We start from the raw sequence: 15,366 nt of genomic DNA, 5'->3' as shown, positions 1-15,366 counted from the left end.
CATATGTTTTTAAATTATGTCTATCTAAGCTATTTGATTATAACTTCTCTTACACGCTGAAGAAGGTTGTAGGAACAACCGAAATATACGTGAAACTTATAAATAAATATTTTTGTGTTCCTTAAGTCTACCTTCGATGTCTGTATTTTCAATTACCATCGTCTCCATATTTTTCTATATATATATATATATATATAACTGACACTGTAAGTGCTACTTTTAAATAAGTTCCATGAAATATCTAAGTATGTATTATACTATCTTATCTGAGATTAATTTTGGTTTTTATGTTCTAATATAAAGAATCGTGAGAAAGACACAATTGTAAGTCTACAAGAACTGACACTGTAAGTGCTACTTTTAAATAAGTTCCATGAAATATCTAAGCACAGTTATGCTATGCGCTGCTTACACTATATAGTATACCGTTATTAGCTTATGTAAAGAGGCAGATGCAATATATTTATTTTATTTTATTTATTCTTTCTTTTGACCGGATACATTTTCAATACAAAAGTACTGTCCTACCAAATGGTCAAGTTATTTTTAACAATTTTAGGAATAGAAACTTAATTAAAATTAATATAATCGAAATACAAAATCATTAGAATTAAAAAACAAAAACAGCAACAAAAGGCATAAAACATGAAAGAAAACAGAACAGAATTTAAATATATGATAAAATTCAAAATTAAGAAATAGCACTTTTAAAAATATCCAAACACATATTGGTTGCATTTTTCCTTAATGTAAATTGGTAGGTTATTCCATTCTTTGGCAGATCTATACTGAAAGGTTCTTTTACCATGATTGTTATTCCAGTTTGGTACAATTAAAGTGTTGCTACTTTTGCTACGGGTGCATTTAGAGTGAATATTTTCATTAAAGACAAGCATAGACGAAAGATGATGGTGCATACCCTTGTAGACACTTATAAATAATTATGTGTAACTGATTTCTCCATCTTTCATTGAGTTTGCTCAATTTAAGTGTGTTCATTATTTCATAATATATTAACAGAAAGTACAACTCTACCTAGTCTATTTAGTAAAATTTGCAGAGTATTTAAATATTGTATATTGCAATTCCTCCAAGCGCAACTACAGTAATAAAAAACTGGCATCACAAGGGCATTTGCCATCATAGTAAGTGTTTGGTAAGGCAAGTAATATTTGATGCGACGTATGACACCAATTCGTTTTGATGCAATATGACTTATATGATCCTTCCATGTCAATTGAGGATCAAAAATTACACCCAAATATTTAAATGATTCCACTCTTTCTATGCAATCCCCATTATGGACACAGGAAATATCTTTAAAATGATTAAGAATGTGAGTAGTACCAAAAATCATAAATGTAGTTTTATTAACATTGAGAGTTTGGTCAAACTTTAACCATTTAGATATTTTGTTGAAGTTTGAATCTAATTCATGTTGGAGTGTGATAGGGTTAGAGGAGCTACATCATCATCATCATCATGAGTGGTATCATCGGCATACATTACACATTTACAAGAAACAACATATCCATAAGCCCACCCTCAATTTCTACTCTGTTTTCATAAGCGCCCCGTTTGAATAAACGCCCTTCAAAATGAGCCAAAATTATTATAGGCGCCCGGGCGCTTATTTGCGCGAGTATGGTAATCCAATTATATTTTATGACCAAAAAGTTCCTTGGGACTCCTGCTTAGCTCCTGTGGGTGAACTTTAGACCTACTATTACAATAACCATATTTATCTGAATTAAAAATGTTCTCAATTACATTGGGACAGAAATGGGGTATGTACAGTATTGGGAGATGTATTGTCAAGTAATGTAGTTTATATATAGTAATCTATTGTGAGTCCATGAGGTGTGCCTTGTAAATCATAAAACATGATGTAAACTCTGATTTGTAACTAAAGAAATAACTGAACAAGATGATATGCATCATGCAACCTATCTTCTTTTAGTGGTCATGAATAACTGTTCTCTTTTATCAAAACTAATCCTGACATTTATATAGTATTTGTAATTATTTAGAATACATATCAAATGCCTAAATTTCTTTTCTCTGATATTGATGTACTAAGAAATATTTTCAATGAAATTATATTCCAAAATAACGTAGTATTGGCAGACACCTTAAAATGATGACAAAAATGACCTTTATCAATTCAATAATGTTTTTATTTTAATATATTATGTAGTCATCCATATACATATCAATTCATCCTATTTAAAGGGAATATTTTGTATCCAACCTTTTTTGATATTTGTTTCATTTTGCATCAGTCGGCCTAATTTTCCACTTAGCTCTACATGCCTCTCAATGTGACTGAATGTAACATTTATGTTGAAGATGAAACTACGGCACACTAATAATTATCCTATTAGCATAATTTAACCAATTAAAATTGCTTTGCAAGAGAGCAATTATTTTCATTAAAGTGAAACTATTAATTTAGTATATAAATCTGGTGATCTTCATATTTGATATTTGTCAAGACATTTTTTTGTTTGTTACACTCTTTCTACTGTAAGTGCCACAAGAACGGCAGTATTTATTGGGTTTCCATGGACGATAGATGAACTCTTTGATCACTTTCTATATTACATAATAAATAGTGTTATTTAAATTGATCATTACGTTATAAATCATTAGCAAATAAAGATGATTCAGTATTCACTGATTTTACAGTAATGTAAGTAAGCAGTTTAGTCACATAGAAATATATTCTTGGCAAGATTATTAGTTGAACAAAGGTAATACATTCAGGATCCATTATAAACAATATAAATGTATAAATATTTTACATAACTTTTAGCAATTTCGTATTATGTTCGTCACTTCCCCATAAAGGGACGATTTGACATCCTTGATTTTTATCAGTTAAACTTACTACTTATTACAAATATCGCATCTTGTAATTCCAACAAAAATCTATGGTGTTTATTACTGTACAACAACTACAGTATACTTTGAAATAATATTTATATTTGAAATATAGTATTTTAGGACTTCATACATTATGCGACTGCCTCTTTTAGAATTATTTTTTCTTCAACTTCCCGCCACTGTGAATGGTGGCTTTGTTTAGTGGTCGTGTTTGGTATGTCAAATGCATTGGACTGTATAGAATGTGTTGATCATGCAGTAAAATATTCATGCTATAATCGCCCGGCTTGCGCAGGTTGTACGTGACGCAGTATTTTCCTTCAGAGTATGATGTGTTACAGTAAATCTCTTCATTTTTATTGCGAATAAACCGTGCAACAAATGGTAAATTAGGAGGAAGCATCTGTGCACATCCATCTCCGTCCATTGCAACCACTTTGACCCGGTAGGGCCGGGTGTTACCGTGATGCTCTGGAATGAGTGTGGGAACCCAAACCGGAATATTAATGGGTTTTTCAAGCAGTGAATGACCAAATACGGTGGGATTTAGTTTGTACGTGCCTAATGTTTGTGGTGTAAATGAGATGGTGTGTGTTCCATCTTTATTGTTTGTAAGTTCAGTGGGTAGAGATTGCCCAGTTGGGCCAGTTAGAGTTAGGGTTAATAGTTCGCTGACATCATGCCCATTGGTATTGACCATCTCGATCTTTAACTTATATCGCCATCCTTGTAATGCCGCACCTTTATCAAGGATGAACATTGTAGGTTTCCGATTTAGTACAATAACGTCACCTAATTTCTGTAAGGCATTTGTAAAGACATTTATGTTACGGATGTATCCCAGTATTCCAATTTTTTCATGCTTTTCCTTTTCTTCTAGCATATCAAGCTCAGTGAGTGTGTTACGCATGCGTTGACTTTTTACATGTCCTGTGGCAGTTTTCCCTAATGTCCGTGATTTTTGTGGTAATCTATCGTCAAGCATTACCAAACTTTTCTTTATCTCGTTACGCTTATCAAGTATTTTGCTTCGTAAATCCCTATACGACATACTGACCTCTGTTAAGACTTCTTGTTCTCGTTGATCGAGAACGTCACGACAATTTTGAAATGTTTTCATTACCTCTTTCTGAATGAGCGTCAAGTTAGTGTTTAGTTGTTTGCCTTTGTTGTCAATCTTGCGTAGACTCTGTTGAATAAAGTTCCTTCGATCTTTAATCTTATGCGCAAGGTATTTAATATCTTCTTCATTCTCAACCTTCGGAATCTGTGAGATAGCGACTAGTTTATGGTGAGAGCCTTTGTGATACTCCACTGCGCAAATACCACATGCAGCTACGCGGCAATTGTGACTGCTGCAGAATAATGTTAAAGCCTGGTTCTTGTGTAAAGTGCACATCATATACTCGTGGATTATTGAGTCCAACAGACCATTGTTTGTGGATGCCGTGCTTGAAATTGAAGCAATAGTCTCCCCAGATTCATTAAATAACGTGGACTTATGAATGCTGTTACCGTTTTGATAATACCCCATTGTAGAATCTTCAGATCGACTGAATTCACAACTACTTTCTGTATCAAAGTAAAAGCTGTTTGGATCCTGATAAATGTTTGACTCCTTTTTTGTTGCCAAGACAACATCTGGATCTTGGTACACGTTTTCAACCGGGCACTCAGCGGATTCGTAATCATGCTGTTTCAGCTCCTCGCATAAATCATAGCTGTTAAATTGGTGTGTGAAGCAGTCACCCAAGTTGTTAGATGTATCAACATCTGAATCTGCCGCTTCGCTGTATTCAGGTGAAATACAGTGTGAACACACAGTTTCAATGCCGCTATCATTTGTAAACTTACTTGATGTGAAACTTGCATTTGAGAATTTTACCAAAGAGCGCAGTCGGCGCATTAGTGATAATTTAAGCACTGAATCAACTACCGTGAATTTATCGCTGAAAATGTGGCCAGTTCTTCTACTAGATGTATCTAACAGGTGAGACAGTGTTTCATATTCAGTGTCGTAAGTACTGAGGCTGTAAATACTATCTATTGAATGCCGAATACATTTTTTCGCTAGCCGATTCCGTGTGCCAATTCGAGGCTGGGTACTTCCAAAGTACCCCTCAATGCTCTGAAATTCCTCAGGAGTGAATGCCATCTGGTCAAGATGATCAAAAACATATGATCATTCTAAAATTTAAACTGACAGTTTCAGTTGAACTTACAAATTTTGGCTTTATGTACTCGCTGTGACATTCAGCTTGACAATAAGCCAAGTAGGGGAAACGTTAATAGTGAAACAAATGAAATGCCCCTTTCAGTTTCATAGCTCCATTGGCTGGCCGCATCCAGTGTCCTGAAGCAGTGTGGGCTGCATTAATATATTACTAGCGATAAAGAAAAATGAATGCGTGTTCTGAGAGCTGTTGCAGACTATCAAGTGACGGTGATCCAAATGACGCAGCCGATCATAAGAAAACAGCAATGATGTCATCAGTTCTCATACGAGTGAGCAGAACTGAAGGCCCAGTATTAGAGAATGCATGATTTTAATTTCCAGGGGAGAGATTTCATTTCTAGTCCCTAGAGAAGCAGAGCTTGCAGCTTCCTGTTGAGTAACTTGCTATGAGACACAAGTCTTGTTTATTACAAGAATTTTTAAAGATAAATACCAGCACTGTTCACCTCCTTTCAATGCTTGTTATACCCCTCACCTGAAACAATAAGCAATATTTTATGACTAGGCTATAATAATGAGCATTTTAATCAAATACAATAACTTTTTTAATAGTACTTTACAAAATTAAGAGACTTGAAGGACACAAGTACAATTATGTTTAAAATATTTTGACTTTTGACTTTATTATTTTAATATTGATATTATCTTATTCATAATTGTTAATACCATTAACTAATATCCATACTATTAATACCATTACTGTTATTTTTTTAATGGATATTTGATTAATTTTGAATGTTCATACTTTATCATGTTAGACATTTCCAAGTATATTTTGTTATGGATGAAAAACATTCTTTAATGATTTGGTTTCTTAACCATAATTTTGTAAATATGAGGTTTGTTTTGTTGAAATTTTAAAGTAATTTTATGACCTTTTTGTGTTGTATTTAGAGTCAGGTTCCAAAAGCTTTTTAACTCTTTTTTTCTTAATGTTATTAATGAAAAATGTAAATGTTATATTATATATTATATTATTAATACATTTTTTGAAGAAATGCAATTTGACCAATTACCAAAAGTCCACATTTTCGAGGGTAGAATATTAAAAAATCACCCCCCCCCCCCATTTATCAAAATTACTTTTAAAAAGAAAAGAAATTTATATTCAAATCTAAGTCAGAGAGTGCCATCTCCGGCCATCTAGAGGTGCCATAATCATTAATTATCTTAGGTCAGCCCCAACCATGGTGGGGCTGTGGTGTTATCAACTCTCAATCAATGCCATCTCCATCTGTGAAAATCCCTCCCTGGCCCCTCTTTAAATTTCTAGATCCGCCACTGAAAACCATGTATGCATCTTAAGAAATCGATTAACTAAGACCTAAAATTATCAAAAATGCCTGAGCTCCAACCCCTCGATCCCAGCAGGATCCCCTCCTCTAAGCACCCCCCTCCCATCTTGGTCCAATCTCTACAAATTCGCACCCACCCAATACAAATTCTGCATATGAGCCTAGAGTACAATGTGTACTCTATTATCTATTTGCAAGGCGGAAAGCAAGGAAACATTTTTTAATTTGTTTCTGTCTTTTTGTTTTTTGTTTCAGGTAGTTACAAACCAGCTAAAAAAGCGAATTCTTACTTTTAGGCCATCCGCTGTAGCTAAAAAAGTGACCAGAAAACAAGTTCTGTTCCAGAATAATGGAGACTATTTTTTGGATGCATATATTGTTAATTCAATCCATTCTACACATTGTGTTAAAATTTCTCTGCAAAAAAAAACCTGCAGTTTTTTGTCAGGACACCTCCAAACATGCTTAATATACCCCAAACGGGTCTGATACCATGTTTAGGCGTTAACAACTAATTATCTGATAGTCAGAATTTTCAGCGTTGATAGAAATTATAATTTTAATTTGACAACTAAAAGCTGGTGATCAAATTCTTATTGGCCTTTATGTAATCAGAACTGGAAAACAATTTACTCAGGAAAACTCATTTTTTACAACTAAAATGCTATGTGTACTATTAGTAACTATAATGAAAGTGGATGCTCCCAATTTTTAACGTTGATAGGAATGACATTCTTTTTATGATATTAATAATTTAGTAATTTAATTTGCAACAGTCATTGAAAAAAAAAATGGCTGTTTGTTTAAAAATACCTTCTTTATTTAACTAATATGCTATGTTTAAGCATTCATAACTTTAAAAATAATTATACCTGATGCTTAGAACTTTCAATATGGATAGAAATAGTTATTGTTAAGTGATACTCATAATTTGATAGCTTATTGGTATTAGTCTAGTTTATAAATAAAATGGGAATATGCCATTTTCCAATATATATTATTAACTTTTATTTTAACATGTTTACACGCAACCATAACTTAAAAAGCAAATACTGTGATGGATGTTCACAATTTTAGACATTGATAGGAAAAGAACTGTTGAAAGACACTGAGATAATTTTGTAACCTAATTCAAAGTACCTTTCCGCACTCTCTGTAGCCCAAAATCTGCTGTTTTAGGACTCCTGTCAAGCCCATCCCATATAGGAGGGTTGACATGGTACAATTAGAGTTGGAGTGTTCTCTCCTGGGGCCAAATACTTTTCACAAGTCTCCTGAATGACTTTTTCGTCCAGCCTTTCTTTTAACATGTTGTTAATAGAAGCAGCAATTTCCACAGGAATATTGGCTGTCAGGGTCAGATCCAGAGATGTCCAAAAGGGGGGGGGGGGCTGAAATTTGGGCCGATCGAGACAACACTGAACTAGGGGGTCCGGGGGCATGCCCCGCAAAATCTTTGTGTTCTAGACGCCCGAAAATAACATTTGAGACGTTCTGGGCTATCGTTTTTTCTTTTTTCGTTTTTTTACCTCTCAAAAGGGGAGCCCGGTGCCTGGGCCGGGCCAGCCCCCCCCCCCCCGGCCGGGCCGCCCCCCCCCCCCCTAAATCCACCCCTGGCTGTTCAGATGTTTTAACTGCTTTGAAGTTATTCTGCATTGTATTTTTGTTGTAAGCAGGGGTGTCCCCTTCTACAACAGGACCATCAGTGTGACACAGAATACTAATAGTATCATCGTCAGTGTCTAAAGACGAAACATCGTTGTTAGGCTTATTAGACCTAGGCCTACACAACATGTCTGAGTCAGAAAGTGTAGACTGCTCCATCATATTGCTGTTTGTTTTTTGTTTCAACAGGAGCTCAAGTTGATTCTTCACCTTTGATATATTTGACAATACAACCGCTGATTCGGTAGCTGAGGTCTTTCTCTTTTTGAGTTTTAGTTTAGGATTTACCTCGACCTTATGGCTAAACTTAGTCTTCTTGGAGCGAGACATAGCTGGGGGTCCCCCTTCATCTTTCCTCCGCTTCCCGCCAACAGCAGACGACGCCCTTGGTCTAGCTCCAGGTCCACTACTAGCGGGCAAAAGTTGGAACATTCTTCAGTACACCCGGATCAGGGATGGCGCCGGGGGGGGGGGCGGAGGCCAAGAGTGCCCCATCGGGGAGAGCTGCTCTCTGATTTGCGCATGCGCACGCTCATATCTCATAGAATCTCTTCCATGAATTACGAAATGAAATTAAGTCTTTTAACCCACATTTATATGCAACAGAATCATGTATCACACTACACAGATTATATCACTCTCAAATATTGAGATATCACATGTGCATATTATATTCCAAACTCCTTTTACCGGTGAATACAATGTTCATTGATAAGAACACTATACGAGTGGTAACATGTGGTGTAGCAGTAGGCTTTCGGTGTTTTCATGGGTTTGAGTCCTTCACTTTACTCGGTATAAATAGGTTCCAGCATAGTATTGTACTGAATTTAAAGTCGCATGGCTAGCAATACTCAATGGGGAGTGGAGTAGGTTGAGTTTTAATGTATCCGTTGAGGCTGTCATAAGTGATTACTTTTCTTTCCATCTCGCACTAAGGAATAATTATAAAAGGATGCCATCGATATTTACAATTAAATTATAACAGCAATCTATTGTTTGTTTTTTTTATTTAATTGATAGTAACAGTACAAGTTAAAAGCTTAAATCTAAACATAATTGCATCACACTTTTATCATTCCATCTGTAAATACATCAATATAAATTGTGTAAAACAATATAAATATTTAAAAAAAAATTATATTTCAATAACTCTAAAATTTTGAAAGAACTTACATTAATTATGATACCTGTATAGACGAATCATCACCAATCAATATGATTATTGTAAAATATTTTATGGCTATGTTAAGCGGGGCTGACGTTAAGCCTGGCATAACTTTGCCAACACGACAAGGTCAACACGAGACCAACGCAGCGATTAAAGCCTGGCCTAGAAAAGTTTAACATAGTGCCATGCCTGGACTAGTTACTATAAAAACACAGCCTGGCTTGAGATAAGCCACCTAGTTCAGACTGGCAGGTGGATAAACCTGGTGAATTAAACCGGGTTTATCTACCTAGTCTGAACTAGGCTTTAATTATTATTATTTATTATTATTGATATAACTATAATATTATTAGTATATTAAATTTATTATTATCAATATTAATGGTTTTTCTCATAAACTAATATTACTATTTTCGATATATAATTATTATTATTATTATTATTATTAATAATATATAATACATATTATTATATATATTAATATATTGCTTCAAGAGAATAATGCTGATAAGATCTGTGTATTAAGAAGTAAGCACCAGTAATGAATGAGGTGTAAGGATTCTGTAATGCTTATAATTACATTAATTTCCCATCATGCACTGGCCAGAATGTGTATGTGAACTTTTAAGGTTTCTTCTTCTTTACAATCTTACCATTCACAGCTGCCAAGGTGTTGATAGTCACTATGGATACAAAAAGAGGAAGAAGATAACGCGGCAATCAATCCTCTATACATGTAAAAAGGGATTTTAAAAATTAGTGTGCAGTAACCGACGTTAGACAGGAAATTAATGAAATGAGAGAGGAAACAACAGCAGAAAAGAGAATACTTATAATGATCTTATCAGGGGGTTAAGGTCACTTGATAATGATCTGGAAAATTATCATGAAAGGATGTTTTTTACTGACAAAACCAGTCAGATATATAACCAATCAGAGACGAAATAACTCTAATGTAACCATAGAAGATTACTGGTGTATCTTTGTCATCATTTTTATATATTCTTGTATTAAAGATATATTTTACAAGCCTATAAGTAGTGATAGTTTTTCACTGTTAGTTTGAAATGAATAAATAAATAAATTATAGTGTCATCTTTTTAATATCAATATAAATTAAAAGTAAGCAAATTCAAATTAATATTATTGTTCAAGTTTATTAGCTAAACAAAAACAATATCTTTAATAAATTTTATTCATATTGTAATTTATAATAAATAGAAAAATAAGTATGAAAGAATGATAATAAAATAAGTAGGTTTATGAAGTTTAGATTCAACTAAAACAATAATTAGTATTGAACTCAAACCAGTCTTAAAACCAGTCTTAATACTACTCTTCAAATTGATGTTTTTTTTATACTTTGTATGTATGTTTAGAGCTTTTTTCTTTGATCATTGGATATATACATTCAATCTTGCACAATATGCAACCTCATTAACTTACTATAGAGGAGAACATTCCTAGTCCTCTTATGATTAAGTAACACCACAGCAGTATGTCATGCTGTTCTGTATTTACGTGTATTGAACCTGTCACCTGATTGTAATATATAATACCTCTACGATAATCATCACCACCACAATCATTGTTATTGACAAACATTTATCATTGTCATTATTATTGTTTTGTAATATGTTTAAATGGTTATTTTCCAAACCAAGTTTCTATAGTTTATGACAATAGGCTTTACACTACTAGTATTTCATTATTAGGCAGGCAAGAGATTGCTCTGCTGTGTAGCAAAAATAATTCTTCTTCTTGACCTTAAATCTATTGTGGTATTCAAATTATTAAGTATTATCTTTTCACAATTCCCGGTCAAGTATTTATGATGGGTGATTAATTTCATAAAGATATGGTTCGCAAACCGCCGTGCATTGTTCAAACAAATAGTATGTTGATGTAAGATAACAATATACAGTATATTGCCATCCATAGAGGTTATTGTTTTATTTTCCTGAATCTTGTGTGCATTATTAGGAACAGACTACCAGACAGGAATAGTGTATTAATAGGAAGTTAATATCTTTCATCGGTTTGATTTATGAAACCGCTGAGAAAATTTTCACATGCAGTGTTTGATTCCCCTGGAATTACTTATTGACCATAATATAAATGTTTATTTAAAATTTTACGCAAAACGTGTGCCTAAAGTACATACATTAAATTTTCGTTTTTTTAATAAATATTAATTAGTTTAGTTGAAAATTTGATTAATTGTTTGTTTCATTTATGAGAAAGGTACAAATGCTAGATACTTAATATTCTTTTCCTTATTATCTTTATAATATGAGAATGAAACTGATAATGATATAAATAAATGTATAACATTTGAATCATATAGACATTACACTACAGCAAAACTACAAATTATAAAAAATTACAGATTAATCGTTGAATTGCATTACATTAAAAAAATTATTTAAATTATTAAAAGTTATAAATTTGTTACATTACTGACATTATTTATTCAGGGCCCTCTTGAATACATGAATTAACATGATGCTTCTTATCAACGAGGCTAAGTAATTGGAGATGTGTTTTCTAGTCGTGAAAAAAATGTTGTGGTGTCTCAGGATTTGGACTTAAGACCCTGGGATTAGAAGGCAAGCATCTTACCACCAAGCTATATCTCCACTACTATTTATATAATATGTTTAGAATTTAAGTATGCTCATGGCAACTTTCCCATTTTCTGTCGTAAGGAATTACATTTTCACAGGCATAATAGTCTTGTAATGCCCCTTCACATGTTTGTGTCCCCAGCTTTCCTCCCACTCTCTTATCAGTAATGCATGTTGAAAACTGATTTTAAATGTTACAAACATGCTTTTGCTCCTAATCAGAAAATCTTATTTAGTATATTAATTCAATAACTTTGTCAATCCATAGTTTTATGAAGCTGTACAAATGCTAAAAGAATTTATATTCCCAAAGCTTTGAAATAGAGAAGTACTGAGGTGATGACATTCACTGTCAGTGTCATGTTAACGAATAATAAAAGATAATAATATAGGCTATAACTAGATATAAATTCAATACATAATTTGAATATTTCATAAATTACCCCTTTGAAATAATAATTGTAGTATGAATCTGCCATACATAGTGAAAGCTCTCATAGTGTATTTAGGATTTTTATCTTTTTGAATTTATCATAAATAGTCAGAAAAATAAAAAGTACACTTGCCTTTTACTTTAGTACTAAGTTTCTTGAGTATATCAGCAAACAGAATATTAATAACATTCCCTTCAGCTGCAGGGAATGGGCGATGTTGGCACTATGACCTCCCCCTCCCCCTCAAATTCTATATTAAGCTCCCAAGCATGTAGATACCTTTTTTATTTGATTTATATTACAGTATATGCAATTATTTGTTTCTAGCCGTACTTATTGTGTAATGGAGTGTATCTGGTGGTATTTGAATCTGTTTAACCATGAAGCCTCCGTGGTCTAATGGTTATGACGCTTGCCTTGACAGCGAGAGGTTGTAGGTTCGAGTCCCACCAGAGGCATTTTATTACACAATTTCTTTATTCATTTATTTACAGGACTACATTCGTTAAGAGCTATGCTACACGGTGTATTATTATGTCCTTTATTTGAACACTGTATTTACCTTTCTTTGATGATTTAACAGATATATAAGTGTGTGTGTGGCAGGGGGTGTGGGTGTGTGTGTATGGCCTTCTAATAAATTTTTACAGATACAGGTTCTAGATGAAGATCCCCGTAAAAAAGTATTTACACAATTTTCTGGCAATATACATCTTAATAAGGTAATTCTGGTGGCCATTTTTGCATTTTGGTTTCGATCTTGAATATGAAGTCAACTTTTAGGTGGCCTTAAAGTTAATTAAATTAATTCAGGATTAACAAATTCACTGAAAAAAAAAAAAACAAATAATAGGCAGAATTTACTGAATTAAGTTAATTCTGGCGGCCATTTTGGATTTGAGGCCAAATTCTGGGTGGCATTCGATTGACTGTGGAAGGTTTATGTTCCAGATGACAAATCCACTGATAAAACATCAACAGTTGAAACCAAATAATAACCTGCAAATCTGGAATTATTGTATTTTTGCGGCCATTTTGAATTTTGGCAGGCATTTTGGATTTGAGGCCAATTTCTGGGTGACCCTCGATTGATCTTGAATGGTTTATGTACCAGGTGACAAATCAACTGAAAAAACATTGACATAACTGAATAATATGCTACATTTTTTCAAATAATTGTCCATTTTGGCCATCTTGGATTTGAGGCAAAAACTTAAGTGGCCCACAAGCTTATTTCAAATAGCATGGGGTCAGGATGATAAATCCGCTGAGAAAAACTTGACTGGAAAAAATTGCAGTTTATCCTTGGCTGGGACCAGTCTGTGTACAATACTCTATGTCAGCATTAATCGACTGGATACATTGTCTAAAAAAACATTACCACATGACATAATATTTAATATAAATAGAGCAGAACAGTAGGCCGAGATATCACAGGATGTTATATAGCTTTAGGTTCTTATTACCTTGCTAACTAATTCCCTTCCTTCGTTAATGAGACTGTAGCTTCAGGTGTGATTTGAACTTGATCTTCTAGAATATTTCCTGTCTGCATACCTTTTGATTACACTGGTTTAGCATATCAGGAATTCCAATTTGTAAAAATACATTTTGCACATGTTTTATCTTACTGTCCAAATAAAATTAGTATAATCTACTTGATTTTGTTTTGACATATCAAATAGGATCATTTGTTGCATAGCTTCGGGCTATACATAATTAGCATCATGAACACATATTATTCTTAGCATTAAATTAGCAGTAAATCTATTCTTTTTAACAATCCGCTAGAATAATAATGAGTTTATTATTTTTCTTGTTATTAATATGTGATGTTTTGTTTGATCTGGGAAATATAAGTATGCATACTTAATATTTATGTTATAGGTAATTGATGAAATCTTAAGCTACACTATCAAATTTGTGACAAATAAAAGTGATACCCATATTTGTGTGTAAAATGACGTCCACATCATCCCTCGCCCCCCCCCCCACTATGGTTGGAATTGAGGCTGAGGTGACCAAGTTGGAAAAAGACATTATAGTTATTAATTGTTTTATAATATCTAGCACATGTTAAGATATATTATAGTTTTAGTATTGATACAGTATATCCTAGGCAAAACACATGATGTCTCTATAATTATGTCAACCAGACAAAACTGATTAAAACAAAAACTGAATGCTAAGTTGGGACTGTATCTCCAAAAAAAGTAGACCTCATCCATTGATCGAGTTCATAGTCCACATTTCAAGTGCCCTGAGTATCTTACATTAGATGGATTTGTGCGCTATATTAAAAATATTTGTATAATAAGTGCTAGACAGACATGAGTTACGTTGATTCCTCGTTATTCAAACCAGGCTCTCAATAAAAATTCTGTATTAAAATTGTCAATTTTTAAATGTAAATACTATGTGTCATCTGAATCAAAACCTGGAAAAAGAATGCTTTACCAAGTACAATACGTTACCAAATGAAATGATCTGAATTTTATAATTTTCCAATCATATAACGTTCTAGTCAGTTTTCATCATTAACAGCTGACCAAAATTTGCTTTTGTCTGTGATGACAATTCATATTTCGCTATGTTCAATATAAATTTGATTGTTGCCTTCCTTGTTGTTTCCTGTTTTGATCACAAGACTATCCAATATAAAAAAGCAGATTTGTCAGCAGATATGATCATGTTCCCCTAGGCTCACCCCCTACAAATTGCTTTGAGTTTAAGTGCAGTTTCAGTGTGTAATACACTGAACATAAAATTTGAAACAGAAAAGTTAATTAACAATCAAGGATTTATCAAGTTAAAAAGACAATGACCATTAAAATATCAGCTACAATAGATGCTATAGAAAAAAATTTTAAAAAAGTATGAACATTTTAATAGTAGTGTTATCAGCTTTCTCCATCTCTTCTCCACATTCTATAGACATAAAATTGGCAAGTCTTAACCGGTGGTTGAGTGTGGGGAGGGGGAGGGGATGGGTAGGGCAAAGGGAGGTGGGTACATACAATACATACACAAAATCTAAAAAGTTGCTACAAAG

General features: G+C 33.3%; 2 protein-coding genes across 2 annotated transcripts in view; one reads left to right on the top strand and one right to left on the bottom strand.

Moving 5' to 3' along the window:
* Positions 1-2,159: 2,159 nt before the first annotated feature.
* Positions 2,160-5,541, bottom strand: LOC117116402. The gene has a single exon (XM_033260434.1). It carries the CDS (start codon positions 5,039-5,041, stop codon positions 3,041-3,043), a length of 2,001 nt encoding a protein of 666 aa, XP_033116325.1. The 5' UTR covers positions 5,042-5,541; the 3' UTR covers positions 2,160-3,040.
* Positions 5,287-15,366, top strand: part of LOC117116398 (E3 ubiquitin-protein ligase UBR3-like) — a 31,236-nt gene continuing 21,156 nt past the window's right edge. Inside the window, exon 1 of the mRNA XM_033260432.1 lies at positions 5,287-5,391. Within this exon, the coding sequence (XP_033116323.1) occupies positions 5,287-5,391 (105 nt within the window). The remainder of the gene's footprint in view (positions 5,392-15,366) is intronic.

The sequence above is a fragment of the Anneissia japonica genome, unplaced genomic scaffold (assembly GCF_011630105.1).
Source record: "Anneissia japonica isolate Jap-2015-1 unplaced genomic scaffold, ASM1163010v1 scaffold288055_len86381_cov192, whole genome shotgun sequence".
NCBI classification, from domain to species: Eukaryota; Metazoa; Echinodermata; class Crinoidea; order Comatulida; family Comatulidae; genus Anneissia; species Anneissia japonica.
This window is presented reverse-complemented; position numbering and strand designations above follow the sequence as displayed.